The sequence below is a fragment of the Aulostomus chinensis genome, chromosome 16 (assembly GCF_037954235.1).
Source record: "Aulostomus chinensis isolate RoL2024-O1b breed Wild chromosome 16, RoL_Achi_v1.0, whole genome shotgun sequence".
NCBI classification, from domain to species: Eukaryota; Metazoa; Chordata; class Actinopteri; order Syngnathiformes; family Aulostomidae; genus Aulostomus; species Aulostomus chinensis.
In genome coordinates, this window is record NC_141335.1 from 26349824 (window position 1) to 26362185 (window position 12362).

At 45.4% G+C, this 12362-nt stretch overlaps 1 protein-coding gene across 8 annotated transcripts in view; it reads left to right on the forward strand.

Annotated features, from left to right (window-relative positions):
- adgrb3 (adhesion G protein-coupled receptor B3) overlaps positions 1–12362 on the forward strand; it is a 126479-nt gene that overhangs the window by 1238 nt on the left and 112879 nt on the right. For all 8 annotated transcript variants that reach the window (XM_086181113.1, XM_086181115.1, XM_086181109.1 and 5 more), the window contains one exon: positions 739–1507. In XM_086181113.1, coding sequence (XP_086037239.1) covers positions 754–1507 — 754 coding nt within the window. In that variant the 5' untranslated portion in view covers positions 739–753. The remainder of the gene's footprint in view (positions 1–738; positions 1508–12362) is intronic.

A 12362-nucleotide genomic window follows, 5' to 3' on the forward strand; every position in this document is an offset into this window, starting at 1 on the left:
CTCACAGCTGCATTGCCTGTAGGATTAAAGCAATCAGGACATCGCATTGCCCCCCCCTTCCTCCCTCCCCCTCTCTGTTTCTCCCACACACAAACAGGCGCGCGCACAAAGCGAAACACAAAGGCAGCGCGCGCGCACACACACACACACACACACACACACACACACACACGTACTGGTTCTTTATCAAACTGCGCTGTCAAACAAGTCCAGCCCTGAATCCGGGGTTCGGTCTCATTTCTGGTCCGTGATTTCTCGGGTGATCTTCGTGTCTTGCGGGGCAGCAGACGAGATGAAAACATCCTGCGAAAAACGGAGCCCCCCCCCCCCCCCCCCAAGCACGTGAGGACTTGGATACCGCGGCAGTGTTTGATGTCAGATATTCCGAATGTGAATATCTGCAGGCGTTGTGCCACGCCACGTACGAGCCAATTAATAATGTCTAAATGACTCACATTATCACCCCCACCCTTCAAAAAAGAAATTTGATAAATAAATAAATAAATAATAATGAGTCGAACAACCACAAGGTGGCAATGTTTGCACAAGCACTGGAGGAGGCAGGAGGAGGAAAAGACATGCTGCTGGGGTTAATGTGGCTGTTTCTCCATTTTCATGGTAGGACGTGATAAGAAATGTGTGAAGCGCATCAGTCAGACTTGATTGATCATCTCTCATGCCTCCACTGTCCCCTGCCTACACAGCCCTTTGTGTAATTCTCCTCATTTCTCCCCGCAGGCCAAATGACATAGGATGAAGGCTGTTCGAAACCTGTTGATTTATATATTTTCCACCTATCTTCTGGTTATGTTTGGATTAACTGGTGCCCAAGATTATTGGTGTTCTACACTGGTCAAGGGGGTCATCTATGGATCCTACTCTGTGACTGAAATGTTCCCCAAGAACTACACAAACTGTACATGGACGCTGGAGAACCCAGATCCTACCAAATACAGCATCTACCTGAAGCTATACAAGCGAGACCTGAGCTGCTCTGAATATTCTTTGCTTGCTTATCAGTTTGATCATTACTCGCACGAAAAGATCAACGCGTTGCTGAAAGTCAACGAGTCTATAGTGTACCTGTGTGATTCAAAGAATATTTATGTATTTTTGCTGTATGACAAGAATTTTGTTCAGCTGCGGAGAGTTTTCCCTTATGACTACAATGGATTGACGCCTCAGAAGCTGGACGAAGAGGAGAAGTCCATAGTGGAGTTTTTGGTGCTGAACAAGGCCAGCCCCAGCCAGTTTGGGTGTCAAGTGCTTTGTACATGGCTGGAAAACTGCCTGAAACTAGAGAAGGGGACGGTTGAGACATGTGGAACCGTGTACACCAAGTGCACTTGTCCTCAGCATTTGGGCGATGGAGAATCTGAGAGTATGCTCATGCTCAACAACGTGGTTTTACCCTTAAACCCACAAACGGAGGGCTGCTTGTCGCCCCAACTACAAGCCGGGCAGGTCTGCAATCTGAGCGCCGAAGTGAAACGGCCTCCTAAAGAAGGTGAGTATCCTGTCTCCTTCCTCCTCGGTGCCAAGAAGATCTAGACTTACGTATTCTAGAGATTTGTGCACGTCTGTCACTCCTTCTCTGCCCTTATTGCATGTTTGAAGTGTGATGGCCCATGAAACAAAGAGCACACATAGATCTTTAGATTGTCGTTGGCTCGCAAATGTGTCAACGTCAAAGCTGCCAGAGGAGTTGGGCGTAGTAAAGACCACACCAGCACAGACCACTGGAAAGGGGGTCTTTCATTTGGTTGGACTGAACTCGAACTGCACTTTCGATGCTGTGAATTTAAAATGGCTGTTTTTGTACACATCAGCACAGAGTTAAAATGGCTGCAGTTCCAGGGATGAATCTGTGTGTGTGTTATACATCCATGTGAGTGTCATCCATACAAAGACGAGTCCTCTGGAGCGACGGCTTCATGGATGCAGCAGCAGCTGCTGATGACCTGCAACACTTCAGATTCGTGAATTACATTCAAGCTAAAACTGGAACTGTTGTCAGATCTACAGAAAATGCAGGAGTCATTATCAGATGTGGCGTCAGATTCCAAAGCTTCTCGTATTTTCAGAGCTGTTTCCCGACGCAGCGATGCTACTGATCCAGTGTTGCCATAGAGCAATGCAACATGAAGATAAACACCAAGTCCAGCTGCATTTGGAGAGTTTAGCTGCAATAACATGAGGGACGTCTGGGGGAAACAGGATCAAAAGCTGGGAAATAACATTGGGAGGTATTTGATTGGATGGCTGAGAAGTGGGCGTATCCAGAGTGAGTCATGACACTGACAGGAGAGCATCGTGGCTCAGTTTGAGCCAGCGGGCCTGATTCAGGCAGAGTGGAGCAAGGAAACAGGGTTTGAGGTGGACTAGGATCTGATGTATCTCAGCTTATAGATGTGTTTGCGGTCGAGAGGGAATATCTGATCGAGAATATCGGAGTCGAGTGCCGGTGTTGACCTCATTCAAAGTTCGAAGATAGAAAAGGTGGTGCGGGTCCAGGTTCCACCCGTAGCTTCTGGCCCAAACACCCTTTAATTGTTGGGAGAGATTTAGTTTGCATGGCACTGTGTTTACTTGTTGATCTTTAAATTAGAAACTCTGTCTGGTTTACTGCAGACTCTGAAACACAGTGATGATGTCACAATTCAAGAAGGGGTGTGGTATCAGCAGACGAGTGTCAGCAACGCAGCAGAGCTGAAGCACAGCGTGGATCAATGCTCTGATGTGTACAGTGAGGTGATTGACAGGTTGTTGGTTGGTCCATGCTGGCGTCAGCACACGTCACAGTCTTGGTCTGCAGGAGGAACATCGACGGGGTGTTGACGTCGTTGCGTGTCGCTGAGCGTTGTCAGGGAGAATCAGAAACTAACACGTCACAACTAAAATTCTTCATCTCAGCTCGACTGTGAGAGTGTAAACACGTGCACACCGGCATCCCCAGGTCTGAACAGACCCTCGTTAACGAACGGCTGGGAGTTATGAGGTCATAATGATTTCAGGAGTGACGCCAGGCAGTCGGGGGGGGGGGGGTAACACGTCTGTGTAGCTGTTTGCATTATAGGAAGATGATTGCAGTGTAACAGATGGGAAGAAAAACACGTCAAAATATGCAACATATTTCAGAGGTGAGGAGCGAGAGACATAAAGGAGAGACATTCATCACGGCACACTGAAGCAAAAAGAATGAGTCAACCATGGGGGGGGGGGGGTAATAGCACCACCGTTACGGCGCGAGCTCCCTTGTGGCACTAAAATAACAGCTGCAATAATCACAACCTGGAAAACAGGTGGCGGTTTTCTAATCAAAAAGAACATGTGAGCTTCTTTTGTTGCTGTGGTTGGGCTGCTCGGTGGACTCGGTGCTGCTGCAGGCTCTGGAGCACAAACACCGCCTCCCCATGCTAAGTTGCTCTGAATTCCCTCACCATTCATGCCGAGCACCCTGGCCTTTAACAAAATCTGTCGATTTTCTGATGCGGTACAGCAAAGCAGTAGCATGAGCACCAAAAACAGAGTTTATTTTTAGTCCAGTAATTGTCTTATTTAATATATTCCATCATCAATCACAACATTAAGAGGAAACATTTTGCTTATTTGCTCTGAAATTCCCTGCTCAAAAATAACATTTGACATTTTTCTATCAGCATGTTAATAACAGCTTAAGAGCACAGCTTATTTTTTTCTCTCAGAAGATTTTCCAGCAGCTTCTATTTATAGTGTTGGTTGATGGGAGGTTTGAATAAATCCGTTTTCATCTGGATAACGCGGAGATCACCACTGGCTTTTAAAAGAGCACCGTCTCTGATGACATCACAGTGACAGAGTGGGTGTTCTTGATGAAGAGGAAAGCATTACAAACAGTCGACAAGCGCTCTGTTTGATAGAATGGCTGGTCTTTGATCTCCTCAGTCGCTCCGCAGCACATCAAAGCAGCGTGGGGCTGGAGGTTGTATACTCCAGCCACGCCACTGCAGTGCCCCGCCACTGTTTCACACTCGCACAGGATCACATTTGAAAGGTTAAGTCTCGTACATATTTAAGGTGATTATGCAGACAAAAGGCAGACCTCATTCCTTGATGTGCTGGCATTTGGAAAATCAGACTGACACAATGAAATGCTAAACAGAGGTGCTGCTCAGATGACTCATTTATGTGGCTTTATTTTTATCACATTCTCCCATTTCATGCATAAAAGTTGTAAAAGGAGGCAGCACAGTGGTGCAGTGGCAGTTACAGAGAGACGAGCTCTCCCTCTCTCTCTCTCCCTCTCTCCCTCTCTCTCTCTCCCTCTCTCCCTCTCTCTCTCTCTCTCTCTCTCTCTCTTTTCACAAGCGTTCGTGCGGTTTCTCTCCTGCGTCCCTCACGTGAAGCAGGTGAACGAGTGATGGCGTCCACTGGGCTTCCTCACTCTCCAGGTTAACTGAAGGAAGACGACCAGTGACAGGTGGGCGGAGCTGGTGGAGGCCTGCTCAGGGCTGCAGAGCTTTTCCTTGAATTTGACGGATACTCTTATTGCAGTATGATTTTTGATTGTAGGGGATTTTTGTTTTGTTTTAGATTTTTTTTTTTACTTTAATTGGAAAAACCCGTTGAAATGACAGTGGTGTGATGTGTGCTGGATCTGCATCGCACAAAGATGTCTACTTCAGTCTGTAGAATACGATGCGTTACAGCTGAGTAGAAACAGGAAATGAGAACAAGTCTTTGACCTCTAGGGGGCGCTGGAGAGAACACTCACATCATTTTATTTTACTATTGTCAGTTTAAATTAAAGACCAAAAATACATTTTTCTCCCCAAATCTCCAGTCAAATCACAGGAGTCTACATGTCATCATCCAGTTGTAGGTCATTTAAAGAGACCATCTGCACCGTGGCTGAGAGCCACTCTGTGTATAAAAGTCCTTGTTCTGACATGATTAGTGATAATAGAGAGAGTGTTCAATTTTTGGTCTCATTTTCATTGAAAACGCCGTTAAAATGGTGCTTGTGTGGTCCTTGTTGGCGTCTGTATCAAACCGGCGCAGGCAGGAGCCTCTGCACCACCAGGATGAAGTCAAAATGGCATTTTGATGCTCAGTCAGACTTGAACTCATTTCGCACCTTCCTGTTTGACCGCCTGATCTGAGAAAGGCAGGTCATTGAGATTAAAGTTGGATCCGTCGGGCAGCTTTTATCCTGGTGCATTTATCAAAGGTGAATGAAGTGCGTTGGGAGGCGTTCAGCGGTTTGTGCTCCCCCCGTCACACCCGATGCAGATGCCTCGTGTGCTCTGCCTGTGCTGTTCACATCCTTCCCAAATTGCAGCAGGCAGGAAATAAACACATCATGAGGTGGAGTCTTATTGTGTGGCTCGCCATGCTCGTGTGTCCTGGACTCTTCTTCTCTGTCTAGTTTTGGAGGATCAGGGTCAGGAAGTGTGACGGTCTGAGGGGAATGTGCACTGTTGCATGTCCTCCAGTGTGCTCAGTGTTACTGAGGCCTCACAGAGCAATGTTCTTGTCGTGATGGATCTCCCTCTGGAGTGCGGAACTGTGACGATCATCTCAATCTGCTCCACAGAATATGAGAATATGACGGTGACTTTTTCATCTCCAAAACAAAACAATATGAGCTTCACTATCTCAACATTTTTCTGATGCTGTCACATGCATACGTCCACCTCCAATATCCGCATTGTCCCCGACTTATTGGGCGATGGCGAAATAGACGACAACAACGGTTCTTGTGGAAATGAGCGTTTTATAAGTTGCTTCAAATATGACAATGCTACAAAGAAGTGAATCTAAGGATGTAAAATATTCAAATAAATATTTAATGAGTCCACAAAGTGGGCCTCCAAATCCACTGTTGGTTCAAGAAGTGGGTTAGAAATGGTTATGACATCAGCAGTTTGTGTCCCGATTCTCTGTTTTCCACTTGAAAGAAAAAGCTTCTGAATAATAATTTGAGATTATTTGCAATGTGTGGAGTTCAGATTAGATTTCCTTGTTTAACAGGGAGGATTAGAAAGCCAAGAAGGGAATAGATTCTATTGGAGGAGTAACGTGACATCGCAGGTCACATGTGATATGTACTGTATATGAGATGAGATGCAGAGATGTATTTGTGCAGCTGCAGATACTGGCGCTGTGTGACGCCTCCGACCGTGCGCCATGTGAAAGATGGCAATAGGATTTTATTGGCAAATGAATGTTCTAATGCACTGTCACCCGCCAAAGTCCTGAGCGCTGCAGCAGCTCAGCCTCGCCGCCTTACATAGTGAGGCCTTTTATTCACTTTGGATCCCAGTCAAGTCACTCAGTAGTCACACTGCATTATGCTCACCCCCATTGTTCAGTACACTTGGAGGCCATTTTAGTTCCAATTCAGTGAAGGAGAGAGCTCAGCTCAACAGCACAGGATCTGTTTGTTTTACACATGCATTATTTGTCTTCAGCTACAGAGAATATCATATATATGCTTTGTCCCACTTCCCACGAACAATCATGGTTTCAGTGATTCTACTTTTTAGGACATAAATCAAACGCTGCCGTGATGGATTTGTATTTCTCACCTGATCTTCTGACTGCGACGTCTGAGCTCTGACTTCCCCTTCGGATGCATCTCAGCTGGGATGGAGGCGCTGAGGAAAGTTGTTAGTGAAGGTCATCACAAGTAAGCCTGTTAGACTGTGAGACCATGAAGACCCATCGTGACAGCGTGAGCCATTTTCTTTTTCCATTAAATGCATATTAAGATTTGCCTTGTAATCAGGGACGGCGGCGGGTTTAACGCCGTATCTAATTAGGGCTGTGAAACGTACGACAAACTGAAGAAATAAGGTCAAACATTCCATCCAAAATGACTGCAGCATCTGTAGGACTGGGATTCCTTGCTTAAAGATATAAGCTCACGTTTCTGATCGGGCTCAGGAGAATCGTGTGTACTCTTCAGACGGCTCAGGCTTCTGTTTGTGGGTGTAAAGATTCATGAGGCTCTGAGGTGACTGCGAAGTCATTTCACACAGCGATATAAAACCAGGGAGAAAAAAGCTCTTGTCATGTTTAAAATTCTGCTTAAGCCACTCGCACTGTCACACGTGGATGCAAATGGCCTCTCTGGAGCCACAAAAGTCACCGTTTTCCAACCATTACAAATTTATGACACAATAAAGTATATGGTCCACCACATCAGGTCTGGAGCAGTTTTTATTTTGCACGTCAAGTTAAAGCATTAAGAGAACAAACGTGCGCAGTTACGTACAACATCATAAAATAGCACTATCTGATAATTGCTTTAAGGCTCTCATCGCCCTCTTCCCTGTTAGCTTCATGCCAACATGGAGGCAGGATTTCCTGCCAAACTTCGCTCCATTTCTGCGCTTTGCCTGAATTCCATCAGTTTATCTGAAAATGGGCTCGGCGTCATTTGGGTGCTTCAGTCTCAGTTCAGCAAATCCAAATGAAAGTTGTCATGATGTTGTGTTTCCTGGCCACTTCTGAATATCCCAGATTAAATCGTTGTATATTTACTCTTTAATAAGTCATGTGAGGTTATGGATAAACAGGGAGTTCTTGTTCTCATGAGCCGGGATATGATCCTGCTTGTCGGCCGCACAACTCGTTCAGACTGTGGAATAGTGGAGAACCTCAGAAGAGAGTCGTCTCGTTTATTGTTGCAATAAACTCTGCTGATGCAGCAGAAATCATGACCTGCTGATTTGGATTATCATGCAGGTGCAGCACAGGTCCCAAGAATTCTTGTATTCTCTTCAGGCTCGTTCCCTCCTTGCTCCCGTTGTCTGGAGGAGGAACCTGGCCTGAGTGGAGGCTCGTCTGGGAGGGCTGTTGTTCATTTGACATGGCGTAGTGATCTCAGTCTTGAGGCTTCGTTTCAGCAGCATGACGACTGGAGTCAGAGTGAGAACTTCCAACTACACACTCTCAGTACTGCAAGATACTGCATGCCCGCGCGGAAGTGTTGTCAGAGCTGGACTGCAGACACGATGTACTGTAAAGAAGGGAGGCTGGGCGGGATTTAAGCGTGTCAGACATCTTGAGAGGAACACGACAAGAAATACATCAAAATAACAGCTTTAATTGATTTGATAGCATACATTCCAAATTTAAAAGAATTCATTCATAACATATTTCAATTTCCAACCATTCATTTGTGTTTTTTTTTCAACTAATTTGTGCTTTCTCTTCCTGTGGAAACCCACATTTCTTAATTTGAATCTGCTGTCGTGAAGTCTCCCTTCCTAATGTAACAGTAATGGACACAACTGTCATCAAACGTCTGAGAACCCTACGCTTGCCTGTGATAATGTCGTTGTGCAGCAGGGATCATAACCACACTCATGGCTTCTGTAATTCATGGCCTGATGTGAAGCAGCCACACCTCCAAACTCGAGTGGTTCATCAGTAAAATCCCACGTAAGCGGGACGGCAGCGTGCGTGTGCTCTGTTAGCATGCGCACCCCCACCAGTTTGCACCTTTCTTCTTATGAATTCCAAACAGTGACAGATTTGTGTGCCGCACGACTCCCACCACTACTCATCAATTCTTCTTGAAATGCCACACATTCTCCCGTTCAGAGTTGCGACTGACGAGAAGCAGGGCAGAGCAGCGCGACCCGCCAGGCCGCCGGCATCACTGGAGAAGCCGAACTGAGGCCCAGCTATTTTAACACTGATACTCGTTTGCATAATTTTATATTAAAAGTCTTTTAAATCTAAATGGCTGCACTGTGGGTCTCATACTAACAGAAGTGAATGTATTAAAGGTCTTGAATAGTGAGATTATGTCCAGGCATTCGACTGACTGGTGTAATGCAATTTGTAACAAATAGGTAAAACACTGTGTGTGTGTGTGTGTGTGTGTGTGTGTGTGCGTGTGTGTGTGTTCGTTCCATTGAATAACAGAAGAACATCTCCATTTGTAATCGCACATCTCGTTTTGACATCACAGTGTTCAGCCTCCATTTTGCAATTTATGAGTTAAAGATAAATGACCTGGCGAATGAAAGGAAGCCACTGTGGTGCTGTTGTTTCCTTTGACTTCAAAAAGATTTCTACATGAATACAAACATACATAATGAGTCTCGGTAGATGAAGAAGACTGTCTAATCTTCTTGGTATACAGACGAGCTGTATTATTGCCATCCTCTGCATTATTCACTACCAACCATCATTTCTGATTTCCTACCGTGAAAAAGCAAATATCCCTGCTGCTTCCTCAGGACAGTGGAGGGAGGGAACCATGAACCTGCCTCCGTTCCAGTCAGTCAGATGAAGGGTTGGTACCTTTGTGGCAGAGACGAGCGCTGAGCTGATTGTAAGAAAATCAGCCAACAATCAGGATTCTCATGTGACACATTTCAGATCCCTGTGATGGACCTGCGTTCTATTCTTCCGCTGAGAACACGAGTGTGTTATCTCCTTGCCCTGAGAGAGGACCAGCCGAGCTGTGCACAGCTGTCTCCTAACATTTCATGTCATTTTTCAAAATAAGCTAAAAAGATATATTGTTGCGTGGGCTGGTTTAATGTGGTAACTGTTATCCGGCCCCTGTTGTGTGGCACCAGAGATGTTAATGTAAATTATGCACTGCTTTCAGCCTCTTACTTACATGTTCCTGCATTTCAACCCAGTTAGTTTTGGCCTGTCACTGGATGGCTATTTCAGCCCACAGAGGAGTGGAATTTGCATAAACATCCACCCACAAAACCTGGCAAATGAGTCTGTCACTCAAAGACACTGACTATGTGGTAAAGTGGAGGAAAAATCCAGTTTTCTTTCCTCCAGGGGCGCCGGCTCGCACCGGCAGGTCTTCTGCAGGAAAATTGTCCTCCAGCACCTCCATACATGTTTCTTTTACGCTTTTGAGGTACATTATTATTTAGGACAACAGTCCTACTTACATACCAATGTCTTTCATCAATATATGACCAAAATATATGTAAATAAATATGAATTTGCTGTTAAAATGCTGGAAGGGCGTAACAAAAACCTCGGTGCTATCATTACGGAAGCTGAGAACGGCCGTGCTTGTGATGATTTTTTTATTCTCAAGACCAAGCACTACTTAACTTCTCATATCAAATTACTTAATTTGTGTTCTTGTGCTAACATGTTCATCTTTCATGTTTGACAGAGAGAACAAGCTTGCAGAGCGGATATCTAGCATAACGCTACGAAAAGGCCACTAAACGCTGTTTGGGCTTCAGTCTGGTAGCCACTCAGTCAGGGTCATGTGCCAGACGTGAATACCCCTTAATAATCTGCATGTTGTCACTTGATCACTGATTGCGCAATAAAGAACTTTAAAACAAGTGGAAATCTAGACGGATTTGTGAGATCAGGAAATCCCAGACTGACCTCCTGACCTGAGCGCCAATCCCTTGAATTTCACTGGTTTTTGTTTTTTTTAAATTTTCTGGTTCACATTTGTGCTTCCAGGAATCACCAGTGTCTCTCGCAAGAGAGAGGAGAGATAGAAGTCTGTACAGGAAATAATGAGGATGAAGAACTAATATTTGAATTATCTTCATCCACAAGCCTTTGATGTGCAGGCAACAGGAATGAGGGGAGCTGCAGATGAGCGTTCCATGTTCTGCAGATGTAAAATGGCAGATTTCATAATCGGCCCAACCAAACCCAAAGAACTGAACAAACATAGTTACTTAAAGCATTCATCAAGGGGCGCCATTGATTGGACGAGGAGTTCCACCGTGGACGAAGCCCAAAATGATTGAAAAAATAATAAATCCACTGCTCTGTGACGTAGCTCCAGATATACCAGAATTTAGACAAACCATTAACCTAAAAGATAGCTAGTCAGGTGAGTCCATCGTCTCACCTCACTCATGCAGTTTCTATCTAAGAGTTGGAAGAAGGTTCTTCCCAACTGTAGCTCGGATGCTGACAGCCGTCATCGTGGGATGTTTCACTGACTAAGACAGATGACATTTGCCTGCACCGGCTGCATGTTTCCACGGCGCATTGTGGTTACTCGGCTCGTCTCACTGGAGGGCGAAGCCTTACGTAACACACTGTAGAATGAGACTCAGAAAGGATCACTTGCCAACACGCTTGCACCAGACTTTCATCTCTGCACTGGAAAAGACCCTTATGATAGCAACAATATATGAGGAAGATCATAATAGCAAACGATTTATTATCTGTGAATCCATATTTTGACGCAAACTAGAGACGGGTTCAGCAGTTTGACACAAGCCTGGTTTGTTTCTGATAACCTGATCGTCACATTCTTGTCAGTTTACAGTTGGTGTAATTATTTAAGAAAACATCAATCACATTCAAAGTTGCCCTGACATCAGAATCAAGTCCCTTGTCATCACAGACGGACAGGAAGATTGAGGTCTTTAAGGGAGCTGAGACCTAGGCTAGTTAGCTTAGCACAATGAACTGCAGCTTGTGGGAAGTGTTAGCATCAGCTAGCTCAGGTTTGGGACGTTGATGTCACCAAGTAGACGCCAAAAGAGTGTGTTTGCCTGTATTAATATAGCAAGGGTTGTGAATATATTTAAAAAAGAAATACCAGTTTAACATGAGGAGACGTTGTAGTGGTAGAATCAGACACGTAGCCGGAACTACTTTCCTGACTGGGCGCAGTGATTTGACGCAGAACCTCCAAAGCTCCACTGGAACTTGGGTCAACAGAACCAAAGGTTTGTTGAGGACTAGAAGAGCGACTGCTGCTACTGATGATGATGAGGAGGAGGATTCCTGCTGGACACACCAGCATCCTGGACCTGAGCTAGCTGATGCTAACACTTCCCACCCACTACCAGCCATTGGGCTAAGCTACCTAGCCTGGACCTGAGCTAGCTGATGCTAACACTTCCCACCCACTACCAGCCATTGGGCTAAGCTAACTAGCCTGGACCTGAGCTAGCTGATGCTAACACTTCCCACCCACTACCAGCCATTGGGCTAAGCTAACTTGCCTGGACCTGAGCTAGCTGATGCTAACACTTCCCACCCACTACCAGCCATTGGGCTAAGCTAACTAGCCTGGACCTGAGCTAGCTGATGCTAACACTTCCCACCCACTACCAGCCATTGGGCTAAGCTAACTAGCCTGGGTCTCAGCTCTCTAGTGCAGCACAAAGGAGATGAGTGTCTCTATCTTCATGTCTGGCTCTGAGGAAGACGCAGACAGAAAATTCCTTTAAATTCAATTTTGGGCTCTTCACCGTGTATCAGGATACGAGGGTATGATGATTCTCGTAAATTGCGACTACATAATGCCACATAAAGAAGAGCAACGTTCCCTCTTCATTAGGTCACCTGCAGCATGCAGGTCTGATCTGTCAACCAATTGCACTTTGGGACTGCTTTTT